Raw genomic sequence first — 14,309 nt, 5'->3', positions numbered from 1 at the left:
TCAATAAACATAAATAGTCCCTGGCTACGGTCGCAGAAACCACGGACAGCTCCACAGCCGAGAGAAGGCGCACAGCCCGGCAGCAGCAGCACCGGGTCCGGGGCAGAAACCAGAGAGCCATGCACAGCTCCACTAAGCTCACTTACAGTAATCATTTGGAGTCTTTTCATACATGTTTGGACCATGAAAAGTTATTTTTTTTACAGTTTAAAGCGGCTCTGTCGGTCATTTATCGCTCCTCGCTGTGCGCTGCGACAACCGCGTTGAGCCAAACCGAGCGCGACACCATCTCCTCCAGCTACACATACATTTACTAAGTTTAAATGGTCTGTTATTTTTACTCAGACTAAGTTTATACACGTGTCCGATCACACTGTATATGTGTGTGTGTGTGTGTGTGTGTGTGTGTGTGTGTGTGTGTGTGTGAGAGAGAGAGAGCAAGTAAGAGAGACAGAGAGAGATGAGGGGAAGCGAGCGGGACGGCTGATGAATGCGCTGCTATGAAGAAAGATTTAACTTATTAATAAAAGTATCGATCATTATGTGATGATCAGTGTAGATTTTGTGGTGACAAACAAATCAACTTTTAGACTAACTGTATTGCTAAGTTAGCTATAGCATCAATAAACAACTCTGTGTGTAACCTTAATGTTGTTGTAACGTTAGTTAAAGGGGACATAGCATGCAAATTCCACTTTGTTAGTGCTTCTACACGTTAATGTGGGTATCTGGCATGTCTACCAACCCAAAAACTCTGGGGAAAAAACACTCGCGCGTTTTGTTATAGTTCCTCTAAGTCAGAAACGTCATGCTTGAGCGACTCGATTGCGCTTCCTGGGTATTGTTTCGTAACAAGGAACTGGAAGTCTCCCTACATGGTCTTGGCCCACCCCGTCCCCCACACTCGTTACTTCCGGGTTTACACCGGCATGAGGGGCTGCGAGGCAGCGCAGCGCCGTTCCCAAGCGCGGCCGGGCTGTTCACAGGGACGAGCATTTCTCCGCTGGTCAGCCCGCGATTCACTCACATGTGGCATTTGTCTGGATCGTTGGGACTGGGAGGCTGCAGCAGCTGCTCGGGCGCGACCGCTCGCTCCCATGCGTGAGCTGGAATTTGTGTCAGCGCCACACAGCCGGCAGTGTGGAAGACTTCCGCAGTGTTCAGCGCTACTGTAACCCCGACCCCGACATTCAACGGATACAACAACAAGCGGAGAAAGCAGAATCGTGGGCTGACCTTATATATACAGTCTATGGGGCTGACAAGCGCGGAGAAATGCTCGTCCCGTGTGAACAGCCAGGCGGCTGCGTGCTGGAGAGGCGCTGCGCTGCCTGCAGCGGTCTTCCACACTGCCAGCTGTGTGGAAGACTTCCGGAGTGTTCAGCTCTACTGTAGGCCGGGTACAGTAGTTACGCCGGGTTACAGTAGTTACGCCGGGGTACAGTAGTTACGCCCGGGTTACAGTAGTTACGCCAGGTGGACGCGGCAGCGCAGCGGCGAGGCAGCGCAGCGCCGTTCTCCAACGACGCAGCCGCCTGGCTGTTCACACGGGACGTGCATTTCTCCGCTGGTCAGCCCCATAGACTGTATATATAAGGTCAGCCCGCGATTCTGCTTTCTCTGCTTGTTGTTGTACCCGTTGAATGTCGGGGTTCGGGGGTAAATGATGGTCTTCATAGCCCCCCACCTCTCTTTCTCTCTCTGTCTGTCTGCTTGTGTGCTTGTAGTGGATGGGCAGAGGGGGACATTTAATTATGTGATTGTAATTACATATATCATATAAAATATGTAATTTATATCGTTTAAAATCATGGGGGGAGAGGGGGGAGGGGGGAGCTGGCTCATTAGCATTTAAAGGAACAGGCACTCAAAACAGGTCACTCTGTGGAGGGCTGTTTTATACAGGGTAAAAAGGGTGCTGTTTTATATGATCCTTGTGGTATTTTGACCAAAGTATGTTACAGACATTTCATTAAGACCCCAAGGAACCATATCAACTTGTGGTAAAATGGGCATGCTATGTCCCCTTTAACGTTACATGAGCTAGATAGTTGTATTAGTGTAGTTGCAGATTACTATGAAAATGACAACGAACGTTATCCTCAACTTGCTTTTTTTTCCGTTAGCTATCGCTTTTTTCTGTTAAAAAAGCACCATTTGACAGGGTTAGGGGGGTTAACGATTGATTATATTAATTACAGATGTCACCTAAATGCCTCACATGCAGACGCTAGGCAAAGGGCCAGTGTGACCCACACTAGACGAATTTTCGTCACTGCAAACGCCTGCAAACTCGCCTAATTCCTGGCAGTTAGTGCCCGTTTACAGGAGGCGAATTCCGCGTTCGCCCGTGACACAAACGGGCAGAAACATACCCACGCTTTCGCAGTGGTGGGGGCTGGGGGAGGGGGCGTGCCGCCGTGGAGTCGCGGAGCGAAGGTGTGATCAAATTAGCATATTAATCCAGCGAAATCGCTTGTTAGAACTTATCTCACTTCACCATTGGATGAAACCACAGACCTTTGAATGGAAAAGTCACTTGTGATTGGCTGGTAGATCTGTTGCTATTGGCCACCCTGGGTCATTATAATACACACGTGGGTATATAATAATAATTAATAATAATAATAATAATAATAGTAATGAATATATAGTTATTATTACTAATAATGTATATATTAATATATATATATATATATTACTTATTTATTATTAATTAATATATATTATTAATTATTAGTAAGCCTTTAGCAAAAGCACTGCAGTTACTGAAGACTATACATTTAGTCATGTGATGCTTGATGTTATATGTTGAACATATTGTAGAGGGAAAAAAACATTAACAAGGTACATGTTGAGTCAAAGCTTTATTTACATACAGCACAAATAATGTAAAAACACAACTGGCCTAGGCAGTGAAAAACTAATCAGGTGAAGCTTGAAATGTCTCTTTGCCGCCTCTGGGTCATAAGTTCTTTGTGGGACTCTGTCTCGTGAGTTTCGTGAGACCCTTGTTACAAAAAGCATGGAAGAAGAAGGGGTTCCCCTGCGTGTTTCACCCTGCATTGCTGAAGCCACAGTCCGAGCATGTTTGGCTGGCTGTGGACCCTGAGCAGGCGTGGGTAGCCGCTTAACAAATACATACAATTTGACTTTGTCTTGTCGACATACAAAAACAGCTTATGCATGATGATGGGGTATCCCCAGAGTAGACAGTACACAGTATTATGCCTGTCCTCCAAGGGCAATCTCATGGAGGGGTGTCCCTCCTGGCTTGCATTAACCCTCAACAAGAGGAAAAACTACCAAAAAAACCCACTAATAACAGGGGGGGGGAAACGCAGTAACCATAGAGAGCCACATGTGAGGGATCCCTCACATGTGACAGAAGTGCAATAGAAGCCGACTGCAATTGTTGGTCTTATCACATATGAGGAAGACAGGGAATACAGAGAACTGACGCAGCACTTTGTAGACTCGTGCCAACAGAACTGCCTCCAGATTAACGCTGGGGAAACTAAATAACACAAATGACACTCCCCCCAACAACAGTGAACATACTGGGAATGGACAAAGAGATAGTGACTTCTTATAAGAACCAGGTTGTTCAGCTGAACAATAAACTGGATTGAACTGATCATGCCACTGCATTTCATAAAAAGGACCAAAGCAGACTGTATCAGCTCAAGAGACTGAGGTCATTTGGAGTAAAGGGAGCGCTCTTGAAGACCTTTTTTTGGCGGCATCGGCCATCTTCTTTGGAGTGGTTTTCTGGGGAAGCAGCATTTCAACTGCTGACAGGATGAGATTTGATACACTGATTAGGAGGGCCAGCTCGGTTCTTTGATACCCCCTTCACCCAGTGGGGGTGGTGGGACAGAGGAGGATGATGGAGAAGCTGTCTTCTCTAATGGCCAACCAGTCCCAATCATGCAGGACACCATCACAGCACTGTGCAGCTCTTTCAGCAACAGACTGATCTGACGAGCTACGTCCATACTGGCCCATTGATTTTAGGGTGATTCAGCTATATGATGATGCATTTTGAGTCAACTCATTCATCTATGGGCAAGTAGTTTCTTTTGTAAACCATCAGATGGATCAGTTCATTTGCAACAGACAGTGAAAGCCAGAGTCTGCCACATTTATTATCAGGGGGCAATTTGGAAATATTTCTGTATAAATATTACAGTTTGCAAATATTACAAATATTACCATATAAATTACTTCACTGCATGTTATCATAATTTACAAGGTTATGCCATTAAAAAGTGCTCAACATGGTTGACGTCTTCACTATAAATTATTATACAAGAGGTAGAATCTCTGCCACCATCAGCATCTTCTCGGACAGGGGTGGGGGACGTGGGGACAGAGCGCATACAGGCGTACCGAGGAAATAGCATCACTACCTGAGCTGCTGGCGAGCAGCACAGAGGCAGCAGAACGTCGTCAAACGTTGTCACTATTTGGGAAGGAGGACACAGACTATTACCATTAATACATTAAATTGAACTTCTAATGCTTGCTGCGCCAGGTATTTTATGTCTTAATGAAAATAAAAACATATAACCTTTATATTTATGTTGCATATGTGTATTTTCAATAACACATTTAATGTACATATTTATTTGATTATCTGTGATGCTGCTCTTCTCTTCTCTTGGCTTTTATTTAGAAATATTTACTTTGACTTTTGGGTCATCAACCACACTTTTATACATTTTACTGCATCCTGCCTTAAAAGTAATACTATAAGTTAATTTTGCTGATCTGCTTTTAGGATTTTACAGGACTTATGTCAGTTTTTGTACAAATCTGAAAAGGGTTTTATATTGTAAGATATCCTATATCTTAAAGTAAAACATAAAAATGACAAAAGGTATTGTCTTGCTATAGGGACCTTGTATGTAACTTGGTATCATATTGAAAGAAGATAAGAATCATAGCATAAATAATCAATACATAAATAATCTCAATTAACCAAAAGAGTACCATATACCATATGTATAGTATATCCCAATATGTACATGTTGGTACAAGTGGGCAATGTGTTAAGTAAAAGAATAATTTGGGAATCTGTTTGGAAATATATACTATAGGTTTTTTAAATCTACTATGGGCTTCCTGTTCTAATATTTCATGATGCAAGTTAAACTACCGAGCAATATAGCTGTAAATGATTTGGATCAACTGTGTTGGTTCTGAGAAGAAAATTAATTATGTTGACTTTACTATTAGTGTCCTCTGTGCTTTAAATCCCCCATCATGCTTTGAAACGAGCAATTAATATTCTACGCTGCCATCTAGTGACAGAAGCTGTGGCAACAGATTAGGTAAAGGGAGGTCTTATGGCATCAATTAGCAAAAATAATTAATAAATAAATGCTTGTCAAAAGTGCTTTAACGCTGTAACACCATCTCCCCCTAGAAACCCTCAATTTGCACATTTAAAACCTTTACCAAAAGACAATTCTTCAAAATGTGGGCTTGAGTTGCATTTTGGTGAATAGTGATGTTTGCACTCCATTACAGTTTAACTTGTATGTAAATGCAAGTCAGAGCAGCGGAAGCACAGGCCAGAAAGTGATAAGAGCGGAAAGAAGACTGTCATTTTAGTGTGCAGTGACCCAGTCTCACAGCTCCACTTGGAATCAGACCAATCTGTAGACTTTACCCTATCCACAAATAAAAAACGTGCAATTTGACTGAGTACATTTGGTAGGACTTTATGTAACATAATTATGCAACATGATCATCAATTTGAGACACCGGTAGTCTACAGGCACTGTAGCCCAAACTACGCTTTAATTAACGTACAAAAACCAAAACAATAATACTACTACGGGCTCACCTACTTCTAAAACAACCCCTACCACAAGTCTAACAAGTCGACTACAACTTAAGCTATTACTATGGCTTCCTCTACTGCTACTGCATTGTTTATTTAATGTCATTCTGACAATAATCTATGAATGTGACATTGTTAGCAGACAGTGTGTGAAATACAATATGTCTTATACAATATGTCCCCTACTAATACCACAGTGGTGGAGGAAGTTTCCAGATCATTTTCTTTAGTTAAAGTACCAAAACTATAATATAATGATAAAGCATTACAAATAAAAGTGTTGCATTCAACATGTTATTGTAGTAAAAGTATGTCAATATTATTTTTAGCACTGATGTATTAAATTGTATATATTGTACAACGCAATAGGCACACCATCTGCACAACACGGTAGTGGTTTGAGTTGGGGGTCACCAGACATTAAAGTCAAAGCATTAAAGAAAATCTCAGATGTATGAGAAATACAATGAAAAGCAAATACATTGAAAGCAATGTATCTATCTATATATCTATATATCTATATATATCTATATAGATATATATATATCTATATATATATATATAGCTACTAATATGCTACCAGTACTGAGTCATATTTCTTTAAAGAGTCAGATTTTTGAATGAAGTTTACATGACACATTAGCGACCCCCGTTAGGGCTTGTCTGGGCCCAGTGGAGAGCTATGATTCAGTTGGATGTCATGTAGGGGTGTGTTGTGGTCTGCTTCTGGGAGGGTTATCTGCAACTGATAAGGGCCACGTTTAAAAGGCAGGGTTAGGATTAGACTTCTTTACTTCACTCTGCCAGCTGGAGGGAGCAGTAACAGTGCATACAGAGGATTTGATTAATCATGATTCTGCTCGTGGTCACTGTATCCATTGCCAATGTGTTTCTTGCTGCTGGAGTTGTTTGCTTACCCCTATTGGACCAGGGACCCCACATCAACCAAGGCTGGGACCAGGTGGTACGACTCAGGCACCTTTTCGCTGCCAGGCCAGGACTTCACCTGCTGATCAGTGGGGATGGACAGATCCATGGCTCTGCAGACCAATCTCTGTACAGTAAGTAAGGCAGTTAACACACATACTTAAATAGCTGGAAACTTTTATTATTGGTAAATCATATTGATGATTGCAGTAGAACTGAAGTGGGTTTGGTGTGATTCTTCATTCTGATGAGGATTTGAACTGCAGGTCTGCTGGAGATCCGTCCAGTTGATCCAGGCTGTGTTGCCATCAGAGGAGTAGCAACTGCACGATTTCTCTGCATAGAAGGCAATGGACGACTGTTCTCATCAGTAAGGATTTATATGATAATGTTACAATCTGCTACCAAATTATGTCTACATCTGTTGTTAATTGATAACAGAAGTTCCAAAAAATCGAATTATTCCAAAAGTAATTCACTAATTAATCTATTTCTTTATGTTTAGGTCTAATTAATTAATTCTGTCTCATTACCACTGCCAAACAGAATTTTGGTGGTTGTAAGGTTTGCAACCCTCTTACAAACTTAATGTAACATGTACTGTGTGTAAACAATCAGCTAAACCAATGCCTTCAAATTAAAATAACCTAGTCAATACATTTATAATACATTTAAGTAAAGATTATTATTTTTATTTGAGATTAAACCGTACAGTCTAAACCAATTTCAGTTTGAACAAATTCAATTGAATACATAATCATCTGAGTATATACAGAAAATTATACAAATTTATGATAAACATGTTTTAATACCATGATTAATAATGACTAAATGAATGACTTATGATAAATGTCACTACACTTTCCTTCTGTAATAGTTTTATTGGAGATTGCTTTTATTCAAAAAATGTGCTGATATTTAACTGGGCTTACTTTTTAAATCCACATGCAGAGTTCACTGGGAATTACAGTAAACTACTGATGCTAACTGAAAATCTACAAAATGATCCACCCATGTACAGTCTATGGTTCTAGCTATGGTCTGATTGAGTCAAAAGAATATGTTAGGCTACTTACTGTGGCTGTATAGTCTGAGAACTGTATCTGTTCACTGGAGCAGCTCCCTGGCTATGGATTAAACAATTACATTGGGATTGTTGCACTGCAGGTAACAGGAGCTATTAGGCAAAATTTAGTCTAGAAACCCAATGGGAATCAAAATCACTGACACACACTGAACAAATAACTACCCTGGAAATATAGCCACGCTCAACAGTGCATCTTGAGCCTCATGAGTGCATCCCTATGTGTCCAGATAGGGATGACACATAAATTATTACTTTTCATTGCTCACTCTTCAGCAAATACATTACATCCCCTCAGTGCTTCAGCTGAATCGTCACCTCTTTTCAAAACTTTTCCTTCCTCAGTGTCCTCATTATCACCCAGCGCACACACCTACATTGATATTTCAATTTCATTCAGTGCTTGAAGCTCATAATTCAACTTCTTTTATCACTTAACAGTATGGGAAACATTATTATTAAATGTAATAATTTGATAAAAATGCACCTTTTAAAACATAGCCATGTGCTGAATAATGCTTCTCCCAAATAGGTTTCACACAGTGAAGATAGGTTTTTGTAGACACTGCTGACATGAGTTATTCTGCTGTTGGTAGTCAGCTTCAGTGTTCCGAAAACACTGCATGCCAATCAGTCATTCATTCAAACAGTCGACTGGTTCATCAACCTTTGTCCGGTGTGGTGCAGGGTAAGATGTGTTTGCAAAGTGAAAAACCTGAATGAAAAGCTCCAGCAGCAGCAACAACAACCTTGGCCTCTGGCTGGCTCTCTTTCCCAAAAGTAAACAGCCATCGAAGAACGTGCAGCACCATTTATGTATGTTTTTTCTGTTGCTGTTGATAAAAACAGGTTTCTAAAAACACAATTAATGCAAACTGTGTCCAAAAATACAGGAAAAAAAAACAATAAATATTCTAGCAAGCACTCAAAATTAATAACTTTGCTGAGACCATAGCTAAAATGACTTGCTAGAGGGGCCTGGGGCAAAACTGAGCTCCTGGGCCCCCTTTATAGGGAAATTAGTGAGCAGGACTCCTGTGCTGGAATATAAAATGGCTTTAGTCGTATTGTATTGTAATTCAATTTTACAGCTGCATCTAATGATTGACTGATGAATATGTTCGCTATCTAAAACCAAAATATATATTTGGGAGAAAAAAGTAAAATACGAAGCAGCTTTAATCAAAATAGTTACACATTAATTTTTTATTAAGCAACTAATTGCTTCACAAATGGTCAATGGACTGTATTTATTTGGGCCAAGTGCAGTTGGAGTGCAGAAAGGGAGAGCAGGGGACCGAACCACAAACCTTTAGTTAGTGGATGGCTATCTTCTATGTTTAATGTTGGAATAAATAGAGGGTCACACATCAAGGTGGGGCCACACGGACAGCATTCTAAGAATTTGACTGAAGAATGCTCAGTACCTTTCAAACTTTGCTAACAAGTTAATATTAGCCATACCAGAATAAACTGTAGATTGGTAACTCCTGAATGTACTAAGGTGAGCAAGCAAATATGTGTGTTATTTCCAGTGAGTTAATATGTTTTAGATTATTGTTTTAAGGATTCTTGAAAAAAAGACATGATTTGTTACTCTGCAAAAACAAGGCAAACTAATTTTACTTATGTGTTGATTTTTCAATATCTCCATGGAATGGAGTAATAGGACCAGGCATAAGAAAATGAATAGAAGAGGAAGGTTTAATTCCATTTTGCAATTCTAAATTGAAGTTTAAATGTTGAGGAAAAGAGTTGAAATGTCAAGAATAAAGTCACATTAAATGGAGATGTTTAAATTTTTTGCATATATTGAGAATAAAGACAAAATATTGAGAATAAATTTGAAATTTCAAGATTAAAGTAAAATTTATGAAGAATATATCAAAATACTAACATTAGCATGTATGACTGCCTAAACAAAATAACTTGTTTTAATGAATTGGTGACATTGTACTTCAGCATTAGTTTTAGTAATAAGTAAATTATTTCTCTTTCTCGCATAAACATTATGTGGTAATTGGTATAAGGATAAAGTAGAGATTGTGCTGCTGTTCTGAAGCTCACATCTGTCAGTCACTCAACATTTCAGCTTTCTTCTTAAAGTGCAAAAAATATCTTCCTCTGAACTTTATTCTTAACATTTTGGCTGTATGCTTGACCTTTCAAATTTATTCTCTGCATTCGGACTATATTGATGCAATACAAAAAACTTAGTATTTAGTCTTTACAAAACCTTCCATCTCAATAACTCATCTATTTGTAGGAGGACAACATAAGAATGTATGCCTCTCTGTCTTTTCCAGCACACCTACAGCAGAGACGACTGCACCTTTAGAGAGCAGATCTTACCAGACGGGTACAACGTCTACATCTCTGACAAACACGGAGCTCTGCTCAGTCTAGGAAACCAGCGGCAAAGGCTGCAGGGTCGAGACAGAGGTGTCCCGACATTGGCTCAGTTCCTTCCTAGGATAAGCATTCTGGAACAGGCCTCAGCCCCAGGACGGGACATTCCTGACCAGCAAGGGCTGAGAGCAGCACAAACAGAAGAACATATGGACTCTATGGACTCATTTGGAAAGCTCTCTCAGATCATTCACAGTCCCAGCTTCCACAAGAGATGAGACAGTAGCTCTGAGACATCTGTAAACACATGTGTCCTGGGGTGTTTTGCTTTGTCTGAGGCTGAGCACGCCTCCTGGCATGTTGCTGAACCTGGGATTGACTGCTTGTCCAGCCAGCCTGCACCTGGAAAGGTTGCTGTGAAGTCTTTCCAGCACTGTCCTTTCAAATAAGACCAAGTGCAGTGTCCTACAGAGTGGAGAATATCACAAATATTCAGTATAACATTTCTGCCTGTTATTTTCAGTTAAAACCTTTGTTTTGAAGTTCTCAAACAACACAACAATACAGGAGGTTTTATCACTACCCGCTAACACAACCAATAGGAGCACTGCTTGAATTAGATATCCAACTGTTAAAAATCACTGTTGGGAAATAAATAACCTTTTTATAATATGACAATGCTGTAGTAATTGCTGCAACTTGGATGGGTTTAAGGAAAGATCATGGTTTGGGTCCAAATCATCTTTTTTGTTAAGGTTAGAGGACCTTTGTTGTCAAGGACAGAGGATGTCACACATTGTTAAGCCCTACAAGAAAAATTGTGATATGTGAATATGGGCTATACAAATGAAATCTGATTGATTGATGGTTAAAATTATAGACACATGGTTATGAACAATAGTCATGGTTTAAAAAAACACAAAATGGACTTTTGGTTTGAAATGGTAAAAGAACAGGGGTCTTTTATATTGAAGTTCAGTTTAAGTTTTGAAGATCCTGTTCTTCTTCCATCTGTCACTTTATAATATGACTGGACATCCTCCTTGGCTCCTGTCATAATTACTACACCACTAGAGGTCACTGTCACACAAATGTAAACATGTTTTGGGGCATCTACTGAATAGACTATATATATATATCTGAAATGAGTCACACTGAAGGAAAGTGCTACATAAAGGTGCAACTAAATCTCATCATACATCAAATATTATTTCTGTCATTACACATAGTCTTTCTGGTTAGAACAGTCAAATTTCATTCTTAAAATGTTTTTATGCCACAAGAGTCTCAGCTTCAACTGTCTTAGTGAAGTGTGGCAGGGAATAGTCAGGATGATAGTCAACACCTGACAAAAGTATTGTTTTCTTGTTATGAGTTATATGTATTGTATGTTATAAGTTATTTAAATATACAACAGTATGAATGTTTCATTTTGAATGCACCTGTGGAATTTTTCAAATAAACTACAAAGCATTCAAAGAGGGTCACTGTGGGATATCAATGTTCTCCCTCCAATAAGGTCCTGCCTTTGTCCTTGCCGTCAATCTTTTGCTCCACCCCATTTCGCTTTGCCATCGCCAACGTCATCCAAAATGATTCCGCTTTCATCCCTGCCTTTGCTGAAATCCTCCAGATATAGCATCCTATTAATTTGTTCATTTTGCATTTTCTATTTTTTATTTATCACTAATATTATATTTCCTGCTTACTACTCACTTCTACCTTCTGCCCAATTCCTGTCCATTCCTTCCTGCCGGTAACCCCTTGTACAGTCTCCTCAATTCCATTGTTCTTTGCCAGATTACCATTGTTATCCTGGTGTACATGTTCTCTTGCATTCCTTCTAGTGTTGCTCTCTTGTTTAAAGGGATAGTTAACAGAAAAAGGAAAATTCCCTTATTATCTACTCACCACTATGCCGGTGGAGGGGGTGGGTGAAGAGTTTGAGTCCACAAAACACTTTAGGAGTCTATGGTAAACAGTGTTGCAGCCAAGGTGACCTCTTCTTCAGATGTAATATAACAACAGAAAAAAACACAACATGCCTCCATACTGCTCGTGTGGTGTCATCCAAGTGTCTGCAAACCCCGACATTCATATTTGACTCGAAGCGGTGTCATTTACACCGTGTTTTAAGCCTAAAATGCACTACCAGAAGTAGAGATGGTAGAGACCTCAGAGAGAGCCACATGTGAGGGATCCCTCTCCCAGGACGGAGTATTTAGGCTAAAACATGGTGTAAATTACGCCGTTACGAGTCGAAAAATGAATGTCGGGGTTTGCAGACACTTGGATGACACCACACGAGCAGTATGGAGGCATGTTGTGTTTTTTTCAGTTATTTTTTTATGACTGAAGAAGGGGTCCCATTTACTTCAATTGTATTGGATTTGGCTGCAACCCTGTTTACCCCCGAGACTCCTAAAGTGTTTTGTGGACTCAAACACTTCACCCATCTGGTTTCCTGGCTGTTCTCTCTATCTGAGTCCTTACATGCCATCAGTTCCACAACAGAACCTGTTCATCAGTTTGCCCAACCTCTGGGTACGAGCATAAATATACACAAAGAAAGGCAGTTATGCAATTTTATCTATTCAATGCACAATATTCACATTGATTTACAAGCATCTGTTTAATGCACAATATGTAGCTTCTCAGTTCAACAATATGTTTTGCAGAGGAGCTGCTACTGCAGCACAATGTCTTTACATATAGGCTTTGAGTTGAATATGGCCATAAACATGACTATTTCCTTTTATAAAAGTAGTCCTCTGTAATCAAATAAATACCAGTGCTATTCAGTATGAAGCTGTGCATCTACCACACCTGCAAATATTTCACAATAAAAAACCCTTTATTAAACAAATGAACGGATTCGGTAAACAGAAACGCTGGAGTGCCTATATTTTGAAGTTGATGTTGATTTTGATGTTTGTGACATAAATTCAACAGACACAAATTAAAGGGCACATATTGTGTAAAATACATTTTCTGGGCTTTTACTATCCGTAATAACTTGAAGGGGTCAGTAGGGACCCTCAGAGTATGAAAACAGTCACTCCACGGACTTTTTCACTCAGTCCATTCTAAGAAATATGTTATTGAAACGTCTCGTTTCGTGGTTCCTCCCCGTATGAGTCGTTCGGGATCGCACTCGTCTCTCAGCCCGACCCAGCCGGTACCAGTCCAGCCTCCAAACCCACCAGCCCCGCTCACCGTCACCACGCAGACTTGTTGCTGAGCTAGCAGTTTGTTAGCTACCACAGGCTAAGCACATAACCTGAACAAACACTGAAGAAACACTGCAGCGTGGAGGGAAGCAAGGAAGAGAATGTGTCCGTGCACATTCCTTCTAAGAACGTTACTGTTCGAGACCAGTGGTTACGCTTTATTTCTTCTGACGTGCCGTGTCGCTGTGCTCAGTACGGAGTGGCGTAGACGTTACTCGTTACTCGGGACTGAAACTCCGTACTGTAACTCGGGACGTTACTCCTACATTGGCCGACTGTCCTGCTAAAACTTGAACAAACATGCGGACGGTGTAACTTACCGTTCACAAACAGCCTGTTGTAACCGACTGTAAATATGTGGCTGGTCTTCTACAGCTGTATCCAAACATAACGTGACTTTCAGCTGTGTTTACCAGAGTGAATGCGCCAGAATGAGACCGGTGATAGGCCTGGTGCAGTCAGCCAATCAGAGGAGGGGCTCAAGAGGCTAACCCTAACCCGAAAACAGCCTGTTCTGTCTGCAGCTCCAGAGAGAGGCAGCAGAGAGGACATGGAAATACACATTGGAGCAGTTTTTTCGACTTTAAACCACTGATATATCATATTAGGGGGACCAATACCTCAAATTAAATCCCAGAAAGGTGTAAAATATGGGTCCTTTAAAATAATCTGTCTACGTCAAAAACGTACATATTTCCAACACTTCCCGAAACTGTTTCAAGTAAAAGCATGCCAGCATTTCACTTTCTGAATCCATTAATTTGTTTTACGGGGCTTTGATTGTTATCACAAGACCGGAAGATGCACGTCTTCATATCATACAGTACATAATCCGACCTGTACTCAAGAAAATGCAGTAGATATAGCA

General features: G+C 40.4%; 1 protein-coding gene and 1 long non-coding RNA gene across 2 annotated transcripts; one reads left to right on the top strand and one right to left on the bottom strand.

Annotated features, from left to right (window-relative positions):
• The first annotated feature begins 6,701 nt into the window (after positions 1-6,701).
• On the top strand, positions 6,702-10,489 carry fgf19 (fibroblast growth factor 19). Its single transcript, XM_047340297.1, has 3 exons — positions 6,702-6,912; positions 7,045-7,148; positions 10,169-10,489. Exons 1-3 carry the CDS (start codon positions 6,702-6,704, stop codon positions 10,487-10,489), a joined length of 636 nt encoding a protein of 211 aa, XP_047196253.1.
• LOC118109623 lies at positions 9,978-13,819 on the bottom strand. The gene is made up of 2 exons (XR_004696838.2): positions 13,762-13,819; positions 9,978-10,676 (listed from the first exon to the last, which is right to left on the bottom strand). It is a non-coding gene; the product is annotated as an uncharacterized LOC118109623 (long non-coding RNA).
• Between the last annotated feature and the right edge of the window lie 490 nt (positions 13,820-14,309).

This window comes from Hippoglossus stenolepis, chromosome 1, assembly GCF_022539355.2.
Source record: "Hippoglossus stenolepis isolate QCI-W04-F060 chromosome 1, HSTE1.2, whole genome shotgun sequence".
In the NCBI taxonomy this organism is placed as follows: Eukaryota; Metazoa; Chordata; class Actinopteri; order Pleuronectiformes; family Pleuronectidae; genus Hippoglossus; species Hippoglossus stenolepis.
This window is presented reverse-complemented; position numbering and strand designations above follow the sequence as displayed.